This window comes from Heptranchias perlo, chromosome 40 (assembly GCF_035084215.1).
Source record: "Heptranchias perlo isolate sHepPer1 chromosome 40, sHepPer1.hap1, whole genome shotgun sequence".
NCBI lineage: Eukaryota > Metazoa > Chordata > Chondrichthyes > Hexanchiformes > Hexanchidae > Heptranchias > Heptranchias perlo.
Window position 1 is genome coordinate 8243036 of NC_090364.1, and position 13044 is coordinate 8256079.

Below are 13044 nucleotides of genomic sequence, written 5' to 3' on the forward strand. Positions count from 1 at the left end.
CAGTTTTGATAATGTGGATGTCTCCCCATTGGGACCCTAAATCCAGTCAAGGTCCACTCTTGAACATTCATTACTTAGAAACAACCAGTACACACTCCAAAGTAACAGAATCATAGGGGTGGAAGGAAAGGGGGGTTCTTAATTAAATCTAGCCCTATTGGCGGGCCTCAATGGCCCTAAACTGGGGGACAGGGGGACGGACTAAAGGGGAGAAAACTAGTTACAGTTCCTGATCGCTTTAAGTGATCCCAATTATAAAATCTGCATGTGGGGATGCCAGCTCGGATGTGACACTCTCCATGGTCCGACAACCTATAAGCACTCAAGTGTCATGAATAATGGCCACACGGGCAAGGTACTAGAGGGCTGCCAGTGCCTGTAGACCTGTGTCCCAAAAAGGAGTTAACACCTTTAAAAGAGGGGGTAAAATTGGGGGGAAAAATTGCAATGTAAAACATGTGAAATATATGCCCTGAAAGAGTGAATTGAGACCTTCGCTGTCAAGACAAGTGGTTGGTAAAAGAAATTAAAATCACTAACACCTGGGGACGAGCATCTTTTCCCTCCAAACTCACTTGTTTTCCGTTTTTGCAGATGTCTCATCCACAGCACCATTTAAAACCGGAGAGGGCGTCTTCTGATTCCTTGCCGCGTCATCAGATGCCTTCGATGTACTGATCACAACAGAAACCAAGTCATTACGTTGCGGGTTAAAGGAACTTGCTCTCCGCTCCCCTCCACCCCCCCCCGTTTCTCGGTGCACGCTTGTGTACACGTGTTTGTCAAGCCAATAACCACGAGGAGGGAGGTATTTGGCGGAGTAACAACCTTCTTCTCGCTCTGCGTCCACCAATGGCCCAAAGCTCTGAAAGGCTCGGTATGATGCAGGTGCAGGACTCACCTATTGCTCTGGCAACATAGAGGAAATAACCTCACTAACGAGCAACAGGCAATCATCCTCGCACCTCGAGCTCAAGGCCACTGGTTTCACAAAAAAAGTAGATGGAATCTCAGAATGCAATCTCCAAAGGACCAGCAAAAATCCCATAATCCCAGGTTACGAAAGCAGAATTTGACTTGTTCAGTCATCGGTGCTCTCATTATAAACCCTCAAAACTCTGCTAAAAAGCCTAAAATCACATGTAATAAAGAAGGAATTTAACTTATTCAGTCACTGTGAACCAAGGGCTCTACTCGTGCTCGCTTGTCCCTCTCGGTGGCGCTTTGAGAGAGATTGATGAATCAGCACCAGTGCAGACTCTACATTGAGATTGCGCCAAATAGTCACAGCGGGGGACCTTCATGGCCTCTGCCTGCACTGAGTTCAATCAAGGTTCTAACCTAAATGTATAAAAAAAGTGAAAAGAACAAAGGTCAGAGAACAAAAGATATAGATAATATAAATGCTCCGGGAGTAGAAAAGGTTATAGAAAGTAATAATAAAATACCTGTTAAAAATAAAGGCATGTATAGAGCTGCTGGTATAGCATCTCTGTACAGAGCATCAGCAACCAAAAGTGTGATAGGTCATAAAGTGCGAGAAATGCACCATCAGGGCAAATGGGCAATGTGAGGTCAGTTACCCAAATAAGAATTATGTACACAAATGCATGCAGCATAAGAATAAAACAAACTAGTTAAGGGCACAAATTCAGCTTAAGGGATATGATGTAGCAGCCATTAGAGACCTGGCTACAAATTGGGCATGATTGGGAGCTAAATATTCCAGGCTATAGGATCTTCAGAAAGGACAGGGAAATTGGAAACCGAGGAGGAATAGCAATATTGATAAAAGGCACAATCACAGTAGTGGAAAGACAGGACATTGGTACAGGTGAACAGGCAGAAGAAATAGTATAGGATGCAAGACCCTGGTGGGAATTGTCTACAGACCTCCTGTCAGTAGCGATGTAGTGAGGTGACGTATAAATACAGAGATGAGGGTAACATGTAACAGAAACAATGTGGGTCTAATGGGAGATTGAATTTCCACATAGACTGGGTGAAGCAGAATAACTCAAGTAGGAAAGGCAATGAATTTCTGGAATGTATTTGGGACAGTTTTCTGGAACAATATGCTTTAGAACCGACAAGTGATAAATCCATACTACATTTAGTGATGAGTAACAAATCAGACTTAGTTAACAATCTAACTGCAAGGGAATATTCTTGCAAAGAGTGATCAAAGTATGAATGAATTTGGTATTAGATTTGAGGGGGAGAAGCAATAGTCACAAGCCAAGATTTTAGATTTAAGTAAGGTAAACTTCAAAGGGTTGAGAAATAAACTGACCGCAGTAAATTGGACTGAGCTGTTAATGGGTAATAGTGGGAAGTATTCAAATAATTATTTGGTACAATACAAAACTAGTACATACCCCTAAAGGCAAAATCTCTACTTGTGCAATTAAGCCACGGTCAACAAACAAGGCATGAGAGACGGTACTAAGATAAAAGAAAAGGCTTACACAAGTGCAAGGATAAGTGGAAATCCAGCAGACTGGGTGAGCTATAAAAAAAAACAAAGGGATACAAAGAAAGTAATAAGGAGTGAAAAGGGAGTATGAACAAAAACTTGGAAGAGATATCAAAGCTAACAATAAAAGTTGTTATAAATATATTGAGGAAGAGAGTGGTACGGGTGAACGTGGGCCCGTTGAAGATAGATGCAGGTGATGATGGATAATCAAGAAATGGCATAATTGTTAAATGAGTACTTTGTACCCATTTTCACAGTGGAGGAAGAGGACAAAATACCAGCAGTACAAGGGGACTTATATTTAAGTCAAGGGGAGGAATTTAGCAGATAAACAAATTTTTGTTAGATAAGGGTATCAAGGGCTATGGATCAAAGGCGGGTAGGTGGAGTTGAGGTACTGATCAGCCATGATCTAATTGAATGGCGGTACAGACTCGAGGGGCTGAATGGCCAACTCCTGTTCCTATCAGGTCCATTTTTACCAAAAATAGTTACAGAATGAAGTATCTTCACACTTTCTACACACACAGGCCTAAAATGTATGCCAAGTGTTTAATCTTAGAACTGATTGTTGCACGCGTGAGCAGAATTTTGCAGCAGAGCATTGTGAAGATCCACCTCAATTTCTAAAGTCACTGTCCAGAGTGAGTGTGCCAGCGTGTTTACAAAGTTGCAATACCAAAACACTGCACCATCCAGTCCTTCCCATTCTTGAGTAATTTCTTCCTCCCCACCCCCCCCTCGGTGTTGACTCCTGCTGGGGTATAGTTCTATAGGTGCTGCAGGGTCCTCAAGTATCTCAGTCAATGGTCATTCCCCATTATTTCAGCCCAGTTAAATATCCGCAGGCTATTTGGCTTATGGAGGGAGCCACTGCTGAGCTCAATCCTACCCCATGTCCGACGTCCGCATGCTCATTTCCCAGCGGGGGCACGGAGACCATCGAGAGCTGCTTGATTGAACTGCTGCCCTGGTTGAGATCCCCCATCGTAAACACACTCCCCTTAACAGTCTCCAGTGCATCTCCAACCTGACACAGCAACACTCTCCATCGTGCCCTCACTCAATGCTTAAACACTTTCAAAATACACTCCTTCCCCATCCCGACGCACACCAAAATTTCAAATATCTGGTTTCAAAATCACAGCATTGAACTCTCAAACTGAAAGATGCCAGTCTGATTCCAGATCTCAACTGACATACTTTGGGGTCAGGGAGAGGGAGTGTTTCACAGCCAATGAAGTAGTTTTGAAGTGTAGTCACTATTATAATGTAGGTACATGCAGCAGCCAATTTGCACACAGTAAAGCCCCACAAACAGCAATGAGGTAAATGACCAAAACTGTTTTTTTTAAAAAAATGATGCTGGTTGAGGTATAAATGTTGGCTGCAACACTGGAAGAATTCCTCTGCTCTTCTTTAAGTAGTACCATGGGATCTTATACGTCCATGAAAGATGACAGACGAGACCTCGGCGCTCCCTCAGTACTGCACTGTAATGTCTGCCTAGATTATGCTTGAACCCATTTATCCAATCTTCTCTTCAAAGATACAATGATTGCTGCCTCAACCACTTCCTGTGACAAAACATTCCACCTCCAACAATCCTCTGTGTAAAGAAACTTACTGTAATCCCGTTCCTTATTCTCAGTGGCAATTTTATATTGAAGCCCCTTTGCCACTGGCTCTCCAACCAGAGGAAATACTCATTGCCTTATTCACTGCATCAAAACTCTTCATAATTTTAAAAACCTCCACTGAATCTCCTCTTAGCCATCTTTGCTCCTGTAGAAATAGTCACAGCATCTCAAATCTCTCACCATAACTATAGTTTCTCATCCCTGGCATCATCCTAATAAATACATGCTGCATGCTCTCTATTCAAATTTCAAGATTGTGCTCGCTATGTCCAATTTCAAATCATCTATCCATACAAAGAATAAAAATGAACCCAGCACTGACCCCTGGGATACATCTCTTCCAAGCCTTCTCCAGTCTGAGCAACACCATTTACCCTAATTCTTTGTTTCCTGCCCATCAACCAACTTTCTATATGTACTGCTACATTTCCTCTTATACCATATGCCTGTATTTTTCTAATAAGCCTTGTGAGACACTTAATCAAAAATCTTCTGAAAATCTATATGTACATCTACTACATTCCCCATATCTATCCAATCACTCACTTTTTTTTTTAAAAAAAGCTATTAAATTTGTCAAACATGACTTGCCTTTAACAAATCTGTGCTGGCTGTCCTGGATTAAACCAGGCATTTCTAAATACTCAAACTGTATCTGGAATTATGGATTCCAAGAGCTTGCCCACAATTGACTAGTCTATAATCCTTTTCTCCCTTCTTGAACTAAGGTGTTACATCAGTAACTCTCCAGTCCCATGGCACAATTTGCATATTTAAGGAAGATTGCCTCTATCTCCTCTGACATCTTTCAGCAGCCTAGAGTTCATGCCATGATCTTTTTCCCTCCCTCACATTAACTTCATACCTCTGTCCTTGCCGCTCAGATTCTGAAGTTTGGGGAACTGGACTGGCTTTTGGGGACTTAGAGCCTTCCTGTACATTTCCTGCAGTAGGTCCAACTTCAGAGGTAGTTAAGGGTTCTTCCTCACTGCAGGAGAGATTTAGACAGTGGAACTTCATTAATAAGGGAATTTCACCTCCCCGATCCCTTTTAGAAATCAAACCGTTACAAAAAACATTAAAACAGAAAATATGAGGAATATACAGCAGGTCCTTCAGCACCTGAAAGAAAAAACAGAGTTAACGTTTCAGGTGGAGACATCGGTTGAGGAAGGGTCTTCAACCAGGAGTGCTAACCTGGCCTTTCTCTTTCAATTATGGTCAGAACTGCTGCTTATTTTCAGCATTTTCCTTTTCCATTGAACATTACCAGCAGTCACTAGTCTTCTTACAGTCACTAAAATGTTAGCTTCAGCTGCCCGTTCATGGTTTAGTGAATTCAGATTAGTGTGATCAGGGACACTGATTTGGACCAACTTGGAGTTGTTTTGTGGCGAGGGTGAGAATAAGTTTCTTGGGTCTCTGCACTACATGCCATGTTCCTGGGTGGCAGGCTGCCCAACGTCGACTGAAGACAGCGCAGCTCTGAGCAGTAGCTCAAATTGCAAGGAGAGCTATGGCCGCGAATCTTCATCCTACCACTCTACAGTGCAGCTCATGGATTGTCATTGGGCTAACTCGCAACAGTGCGGCCACAAACACGGCAGGCTAACTCGCTTGCTCAGCGTTAGTCATCAGCTTAGGTTGGATTGTTTCTTTGCTAAATCAGTCCGACTCAGACGTGAGAAATAAAATTCAGAACATTCCCGACTGAAAGTCTCGTAACTATACAAAATACAACCAAGGTGTAAATTTGTCCCTGAAGTGTGAAAAAAAATTAAGCACATTCCAGTTTTCTTTATTAAGCAACTCCTTTTTACTTGTGAAAAGCACGAATTAAAAGGAGCAGACTCTACTTTTCATCACCTGTTGGTGACCAATATGGGTGATCTGCTCTCAAGCCTCCAGCTATTATAGCTACTGTGCACAGTTTTGGTCTCCTTACAAAAGGAGGGATATACTTGCCTTAGGGGCGGTGCGACGAAGGTTCACTAGATTGATTCCTGGGATGAGAGAGTTGTCCTATGAAGAAAGGTTGAGTGGAATGGGCCTATACTCTCTGGAGTTTAGAAGAATGAGGCGATCTCATTGAAACATAACATTCTGAGAGGGCTTGACAGGGTAGATGCTGAGAGTCTCGGTGGCACAGTCTTAGGATAAGGACTGAGATGAGAAATTTCTTCATTTAGAGGGTTGTGAATCTTTGGAACTCTCTAATCCAGAGGGCTGTGGATGCTCAGTCGTTGAGTATATTCAAGACTGAGATTGATAAATTTTTGGACTCTAAGAGAATTAAGGGATATGGGGATCGGACGGCAAAGTGGAGTTGAGTTTGAAGATCAGCCATGATCTTATTGAATGGCGGAGCAGGCTCGAGGGGCTGTATGGCCTGCCCCTGCTCCTATTTCTTATATTTTTATGTTCTATCAAGTGAAGCATAGGAATGTCTCGCTCCTAATTTCCTTCCCTCCCTGTGGAGAGGCACTTATCTCCATGGATACCTCCCCACAGCAACAATGCACCTTTGGACAGCCAAACTTGCTTTCCATCATTCTGTAGTTCAACACAGCGTATTCCAAGTCATCACACTGCCTTCCTAACAGAATGGCTTCAATTAGTAACCCCACTCATCTCCCACATCCCCAAGAATTTCACCCAGCTCCTTCAGGCATAAGTGTGAATGACCTCAGGATGCAAACGCATCTACATCCACTTGAGTTGATGGCCAGAGTCACCTCTGTCGATCCGTTACCAGCTCAGAGACTCAAATCCATCACGCTTTGGATGGGCTCCATTTAACTGCCCTACCTCCCAGCCTTGCTAAACATGAGCGAACCCCATCTCATGATGTGTGGATTTCAGTAACAGACCGTTCTGGCATGCACAAACCAAATGCCTGGCTTCTTCTGACACAGCTACCCAAAACATAACATTTTTAATAAATACCGTGTGCATGTTTTAGCTCCTGGGCTGTTCACCTCCGAGGAACAGACAGCTTCTGGCACGGAGCCATTGAGAACGGTAACGTTTTCCACCGCATCTGCTTTTTCTATGCCTACGTGCGGTGGCGTACCCGTCTTCGAGTTGGCATCTGGCACCTTTTCGTCCTCTTCACTGCTCAGTGTGCCTGAAGTCTCTGCACAGCCAATGGAGAAATGGATTTTAATAACGCTGGGATATATCTATGCACTTATCTTTCCCCTTCCCTCCAATTCTCTCTTGCCTTCTTGAAAGTAATGACTCATGCTGGGGTAAGGTTTCAGAGCAATGGTTGCTTTCCAGTACCATTCCCATTCAGCTATTTTTATCCGAGAGTCCAAACAGTGAGTGTCGGCAGTGCTATTTGATCATGGAATGCATTACAGCTGAACCTAATCCGTCCTCATTGAGATTCCACAGGCACACCAGCATTTTCCAGCGGGAGTTAGTGGATAGTGATCAAGAGCAGGGACCCTGGCTGATTTATCCCCTCCCTGACCCAGGAGGTCTAGGGTAATCTTTACAAACTCTATCACGCCAACTGAGATCACCTAATTCAGCACAGTCTGGGTATCAAACTTGGGCCTTCCTGGGCTGTATGGCCAAATTACTACTTCTACCGACCGAGCCAAAAAGGGAGATCTGTTTTTAAGCTAGTCAGAACGATAAGTCCTGTTAGATTTTAAAGGAGCATTATCCTTCCATTGTATTTATTCTCATACCCCAGGAAACAATTCTTCTAATTATTATTTTTTACATCCATTGTTATAAAAGGCTGTTCCTTCTTCTTTCCTCCCTCACCCAAAAATCAACCCATGGAACGTGCCACAGTCGTGGACAGTGACCGACAGATACCAGGTCGCTGTATCTATACCTGCAGAAATGTAACTGGGTTGCAAAGGGGGCAAGGCATAAAACTGGATCATCACTCATTCTGTTAGCAGATTGAGAAAACTACATGGACGGCCCAAGGCCCAGAATGCCAAAGATTAGAAGAGATTGAGGTAAAGCAAAGCAGTGACACCAGGCTAAGGTTTTAAAAGCCTGACTATTCTGGGAAAGGCTGAGTCGAAAGAAACCCACTCAGGGCAAACGGCACCATTTGACAAGGGGGCAGGTTCACCCGCTTTTTTGTATTCGGTTTGAACCTTAACCCCAGAGGTGAAAGGTTGCAATTGATCGTGTTCTCCAGAAATTCATTTTCTTTTAGTCACAAAAACTGTTTAAAATTGTCTAAAGAGCTCAACAGTCTGCAAAGAAATCACTGCCTTGGTCTGCTTCGCCCACAAGTATAGCTCCCATCAACTGAAACTGCAGGAGGGGCGGATTTGGCTGCTGGTCTGTTGGGTGGTAACCGTGCCGCGAGTCAGAAGGCGAATCACTTCAGTGTTTTGTTTTAATTTCCACAGCGATCTAATTAAACTGCTGTGGAAGAAGCTGTGCGATTATTAGCGAGAACTGAATTGCTTTATTACTTTAATTGTATCTTAAATTTGCCGCCTCAAGGCAAAAGCTAGAAAAATGCGCCACTACTTGCTGCTTTGAATGCTGCATATCATAGCTTGTGCCCAAATATCACTTCAGTTTAGGTGGAGCTTTGCATCCAGTTCTTGTCTTATTAACCTTCTGCTATCCTTTTCTAAAAAAAAAACCTATATATATATATCCATGTGCTTTATATGCAAAATTTGAATACATGTCCAAGAAGACTTCTCTCGAACTTCGAGATAGGATGTATGAGAAAAGGTTACCTAATGTGTGATCCCTCGCTCACCTGTATCCTCCAACCTCACTCTATGGTCGGTGTCTCTATTGTTTTGAGGATGAACAGGCATCACTTTGAATTGAGTGGTTCTGTAATACTGTAAGCGGCTGGGACCTCTAGTAATCGAGCACTGGGTTTTAAAAGCATGGGAAGGAAGGAGAAACGGGAGTGGTACACAGTTTTGAAGTGCCGTGGAAGAACGAGTTAGAGTAGAGAATGGCACGGTGAGTCTGGATATCAACACTGAGCATGGAAAAATAGATAAAAAGTATAGAGGACAGCACAGCTATAGCCTAGAAAGAGAATGGAAGGTTGGAGGAGCACTGACTAGCAGTATCGACATATAGAGAGAAAGAAAGAACGAGAAAGAAAATAAAGAAAGAGAAGGTAGATTAAAAAAAACACTAGAGATTGTGGTGGAGTGAGGCTGGGGGCTAGAGTGCAATCATCAGTCAGATAAGTCTTCTTAATAGGTCCTACCTGAGAGTACGAGAGAGACACTAGAAGAGCCACCTTGGATATGGGTGCAGTATTCAAATCTTGTACATATACCTACGTGCAGCATGTGTATTTTACCCTTTTTAAAAAAAAAAGGATAATGGGCTACGGATAATATGACAAGAACTGGATGGGAAGCTGCACCCAAACCCAGAGTGATTATTTAATAGATTTGGGGAAGCGGTGTAGCTATTTGCAGCAGTATCTTATTCAGAACAATTAGTGGTGCATTTTTCTAGCTTTTGCCATGAGGCAGCAAAATTAAGAAACAATTAAAGTAATAAAACAACACCGTTTTCGCCACAATCACACTCAGCTGCTCCCACGGCAATTTAAAGTGATCACTGCAGAAATCAAATAACAACACTGAAGTGATTCGCCTTCTGACTCGTGGCATGGAAACACCCAAACAAACAGGTAGCCATGGGCAATTACAGTTTAATCAGAGGAATGAATGTTCCGTCACGGACTTGGTAGCACAAATCTGTTTGCGTAAGAAAGCAAAATGAAACTGTACGAACTGGGTTAAAAGGTTTAAATTATGATGACAGGTTGCACAGACTAGGCTTGTATGCCCTTGAGTATAAAAGATTGAGTGATCTAATTGAGGTGTTTTAAGATGATTAAAGGAATTGATAGGGGAGAGAGAGAGAAACTATTTCCTCCAGTGGGGGAGTGCAGAACAAGGGGGGGCATAACCTTAAAATTAGAGCTGGGCTGTTCAGGGGGTAATGTCAGGAAGCACTTCTTCACACAAAGGGGAGTGGAAATCTGGAAACTCCCCCCTCCCCCTCCTCCCCCCCCCCAAAAAAGCTGGCGAGGCTGGGTGTCAATTGAAAATGTCAAAACTGAGATCAATAAATTTTTGTTAGGCAAGGGTACAATAGATACAGATCAGCCATGATTTAATTGAATGATGGAACAGGCTCGAGGGGCTAAATGGCGTACTCCTGTTCCTATGTTCTATCGCCCACACATACAAGGAGCTGTGTGCCTCTGTGGTCTGTTCCTGTCCCTGTTTCTGTTATCCTTTATGGAATAAGACTGAATGGGAAGGAGTTTGCTTCACCGGAATCCTACAAAAAAAATGGGACCTAATGGGAAGAGGTGCTTGCTCCATTGGAATTCTATAATGGTTAGGAAAAGGGTCCAACGTGGTACATGGGAATTCTAGGTTAGTCTGTAATCTTGGATCCTTCCAGTATTGGAGATTTCTGCACAATACTCACTTGCTTCTATTGATGTTTTGCTGTGTCCATCACCACTACTCTGAAGCTCATCCACAGGAGCAGAATTTGTTTCCATAGATACAGGAGAGTTTGTTCGCAAGCGTCCAGAGGGGCTGAAAGAAATTACATTTCAATTAACTGAAACTTTGATCGGCACAACTGTTGCCACATCTCCCCAAAATTCCTTTGGGGGTTCCCATTGCTACTTTATTCTCCTGCGCTTCCTCATTCAGGTGGAAGGATGGACATTCTGGTTGACCCTGGGCTATCAAGGTCAGGCCACAGTCTGCTTAAAATGGGGATGGTCTCAGGACCCATTTTTTTTAAACTAGTAGGTGCCCACACACCCGCTTTAGGTAATATTTTAGTCTCATCTTGCAAAAGCCCCAAACCTTCCTTTTCCCCTTCACCCCCTCCCCATTACATCCTACATTACAACAGTGACTACACTTCAAAAGTGCTTAATAGGCCGACAAGCACTTTGGGACGTCCTGAGGTCGTGAAAGGCGCTACATAAATGCAAGTTCTTTCTTTTTCTATTTTCTTCTCACCTGAAGTCAGACTCGTGCTGGGGCACAGTTCCAAAGCCAGTGGTGAACCCTCCCGTAACCTCACCCAAATGGGCCATTCTTTATGTGCAAATCCAGACAGTGACTGTGGGGAGGCGATTCGACTGTGGAGAGCATTGCAGCTGACCCAATCCCATTCTCATCTATCATCCACACACGCGCACTTTCCAGGAGAGGTTAGTGAATAGTGATCAGGAGCGAGCACCCTGGTTGACTATTCCCCTTCCTAGCACAAAAGCCTGTTGCAGCTCTAGAACTGGACATTCTCCCCCCAGCCCATTCGGTAGATATCTATTCTATTAAACATAGAATTCCAAGGATTATTTACTGCTAATGCATTTTCAAAGTCCACCGTCCCAAATTTGACATGACATCATCTGTTAATTAATCATTTTCCTCGAGTCTGGCCAACCTACAAACTGTGCTCCAACAACCCGATCAGTATTCTGCTTTCAAACTGTGCTATTTTGCCAACGTCACTCGTGCTGGTGGCAAGGTGTGCATAAGAATGACCCTGGGTTGACCTGTCCTCCAGTTTCCACGCCCCCTCCCCCCTCCCCAACCACAGCAGCATGTCCGAGACTGAATACATATCCCATTAACAACTTGTATTTATATCGCACTTTTAACATAGTCCCAAGGCACTTCACAGGCATGTAATGAGACAAAAATTGACACTGAGCCAAAGGAGGAGACATCAGGACAGGTGACCAAACACTTGGTCAAAGAGGCTGGAGTTAAGCAGTGTCTTAAAGAAGGAGAGAGAAGAGGTTTAGAGGGGGAATTCCAGAGCTTGGGGCCTAGATTGCTGAAGACACGGCCGCCAATGGTGGGGCGAAGGAAGTGGGGGATGCACAAGAGGCCAGAGTTGGAGGAACGCACGGTTCTCAGAGGATTGCAGGGTTGGAGGAGGTTACAGAGATAGGGTGGGGTGAGGCCACGGAGGGATTTGAAAACAAGGAAGAGAATTTTTTTCAAATCGAGGCATTGCCAGACCGGGAGCCAAGGTAGGTCAGCGAGCACAAGGTTGATGGGTGAACGAGACTTGGTGCAAGTTAGCATACAGGTAGCAGAGTTTTGGATGACCTCAAATTTATGGAGGGTGGAACATGGGAGGCGTCCAGGAGAGCACTGGAAGAGTCAAGTCTGGAAGTAACAAAAGCATGAATGAGGGATTCAGCAGCAAATGGATTGAGGTAAGGGCAGAGATGGCAATATTAGGGAGGGGGAAGCAGGCAGTCTTTGTGATGATGGGGATAAGGGACCAGAAGTTCAGCTCAATCACTCTGTATTGTGCAATGCACTGCGCCACCTCACCATTCATCAAGAAAATCATCTTTTTCAGGAGCTCAAAGGCTTAGGGCAAAAAGACACCGACTGGGTACGTCTGAGACTTACAGACTGTAAGGAAAGGTTAGATCTCCAGCCTGTGCCGAGTGTGCTGATCTTAGCAGTTGATGGGATGAAAAAGATGATTTTCTTGATGAATGGTGAGGTGGCGCAGTGCATTGCACAATACAGAGTGATTGAGCTTCTGGTCCCTTATCCCCATCATCACAAAGACTGCCTGCTTCCCCCTCCCTAATATTGCCATCTCTGCCCTTACCTCAACCCATTTGCTGCTGAATCCCTCATTCATGCTTTTGTTACTTCCAGACTTGACTATTCCAATGCTCTCCTGGATGCCTCCCATCTTCCACTCAGTCTTTATCCAGTTGTAAAGTGCATGTGTAGACATCAGGGGAAGGCAGAATTTGGCTTTGCTGTGATGGCCTCTATAGATAATCAGCCCAACGGCACAATCTAGGTTTCACATATAAAGAACAACCACTTGGGGAAGGTGCTGAAAGGTTGTCAGCACCAGGGTTACTGTGCCTCAGCATGA

General features: G+C 43.9%; 1 protein-coding gene across 2 annotated transcripts in view; it reads right to left on the reverse strand.

Annotated features, from left to right (window-relative positions):
• Nucleotides 1-13044, reverse strand: part of LOC137305647 (serine/threonine-protein phosphatase 6 regulatory subunit 3-like) — a 91367-nt gene that overhangs the window by 13476 nt on the left and 64847 nt on the right. The window contains exons 20-23 of one of the 2 annotated variants that reach the window (XM_067974535.1): nt 10591-10703; nt 7066-7255; nt 4985-5107; nt 576-674 (exon numbers count right to left, since the gene is read on the reverse strand). In XM_067974535.1, coding sequence (XP_067830636.1) covers nt 576-674; nt 4985-5107; nt 7066-7255; nt 10591-10703 — 525 coding nt within the window. The remainder of the gene's footprint in view (nt 1-575; nt 675-4984; nt 5108-7065; nt 7256-10590; nt 10704-13044) is intronic. The other variant, XM_067974536.1, reaches the window with a different exon arrangement.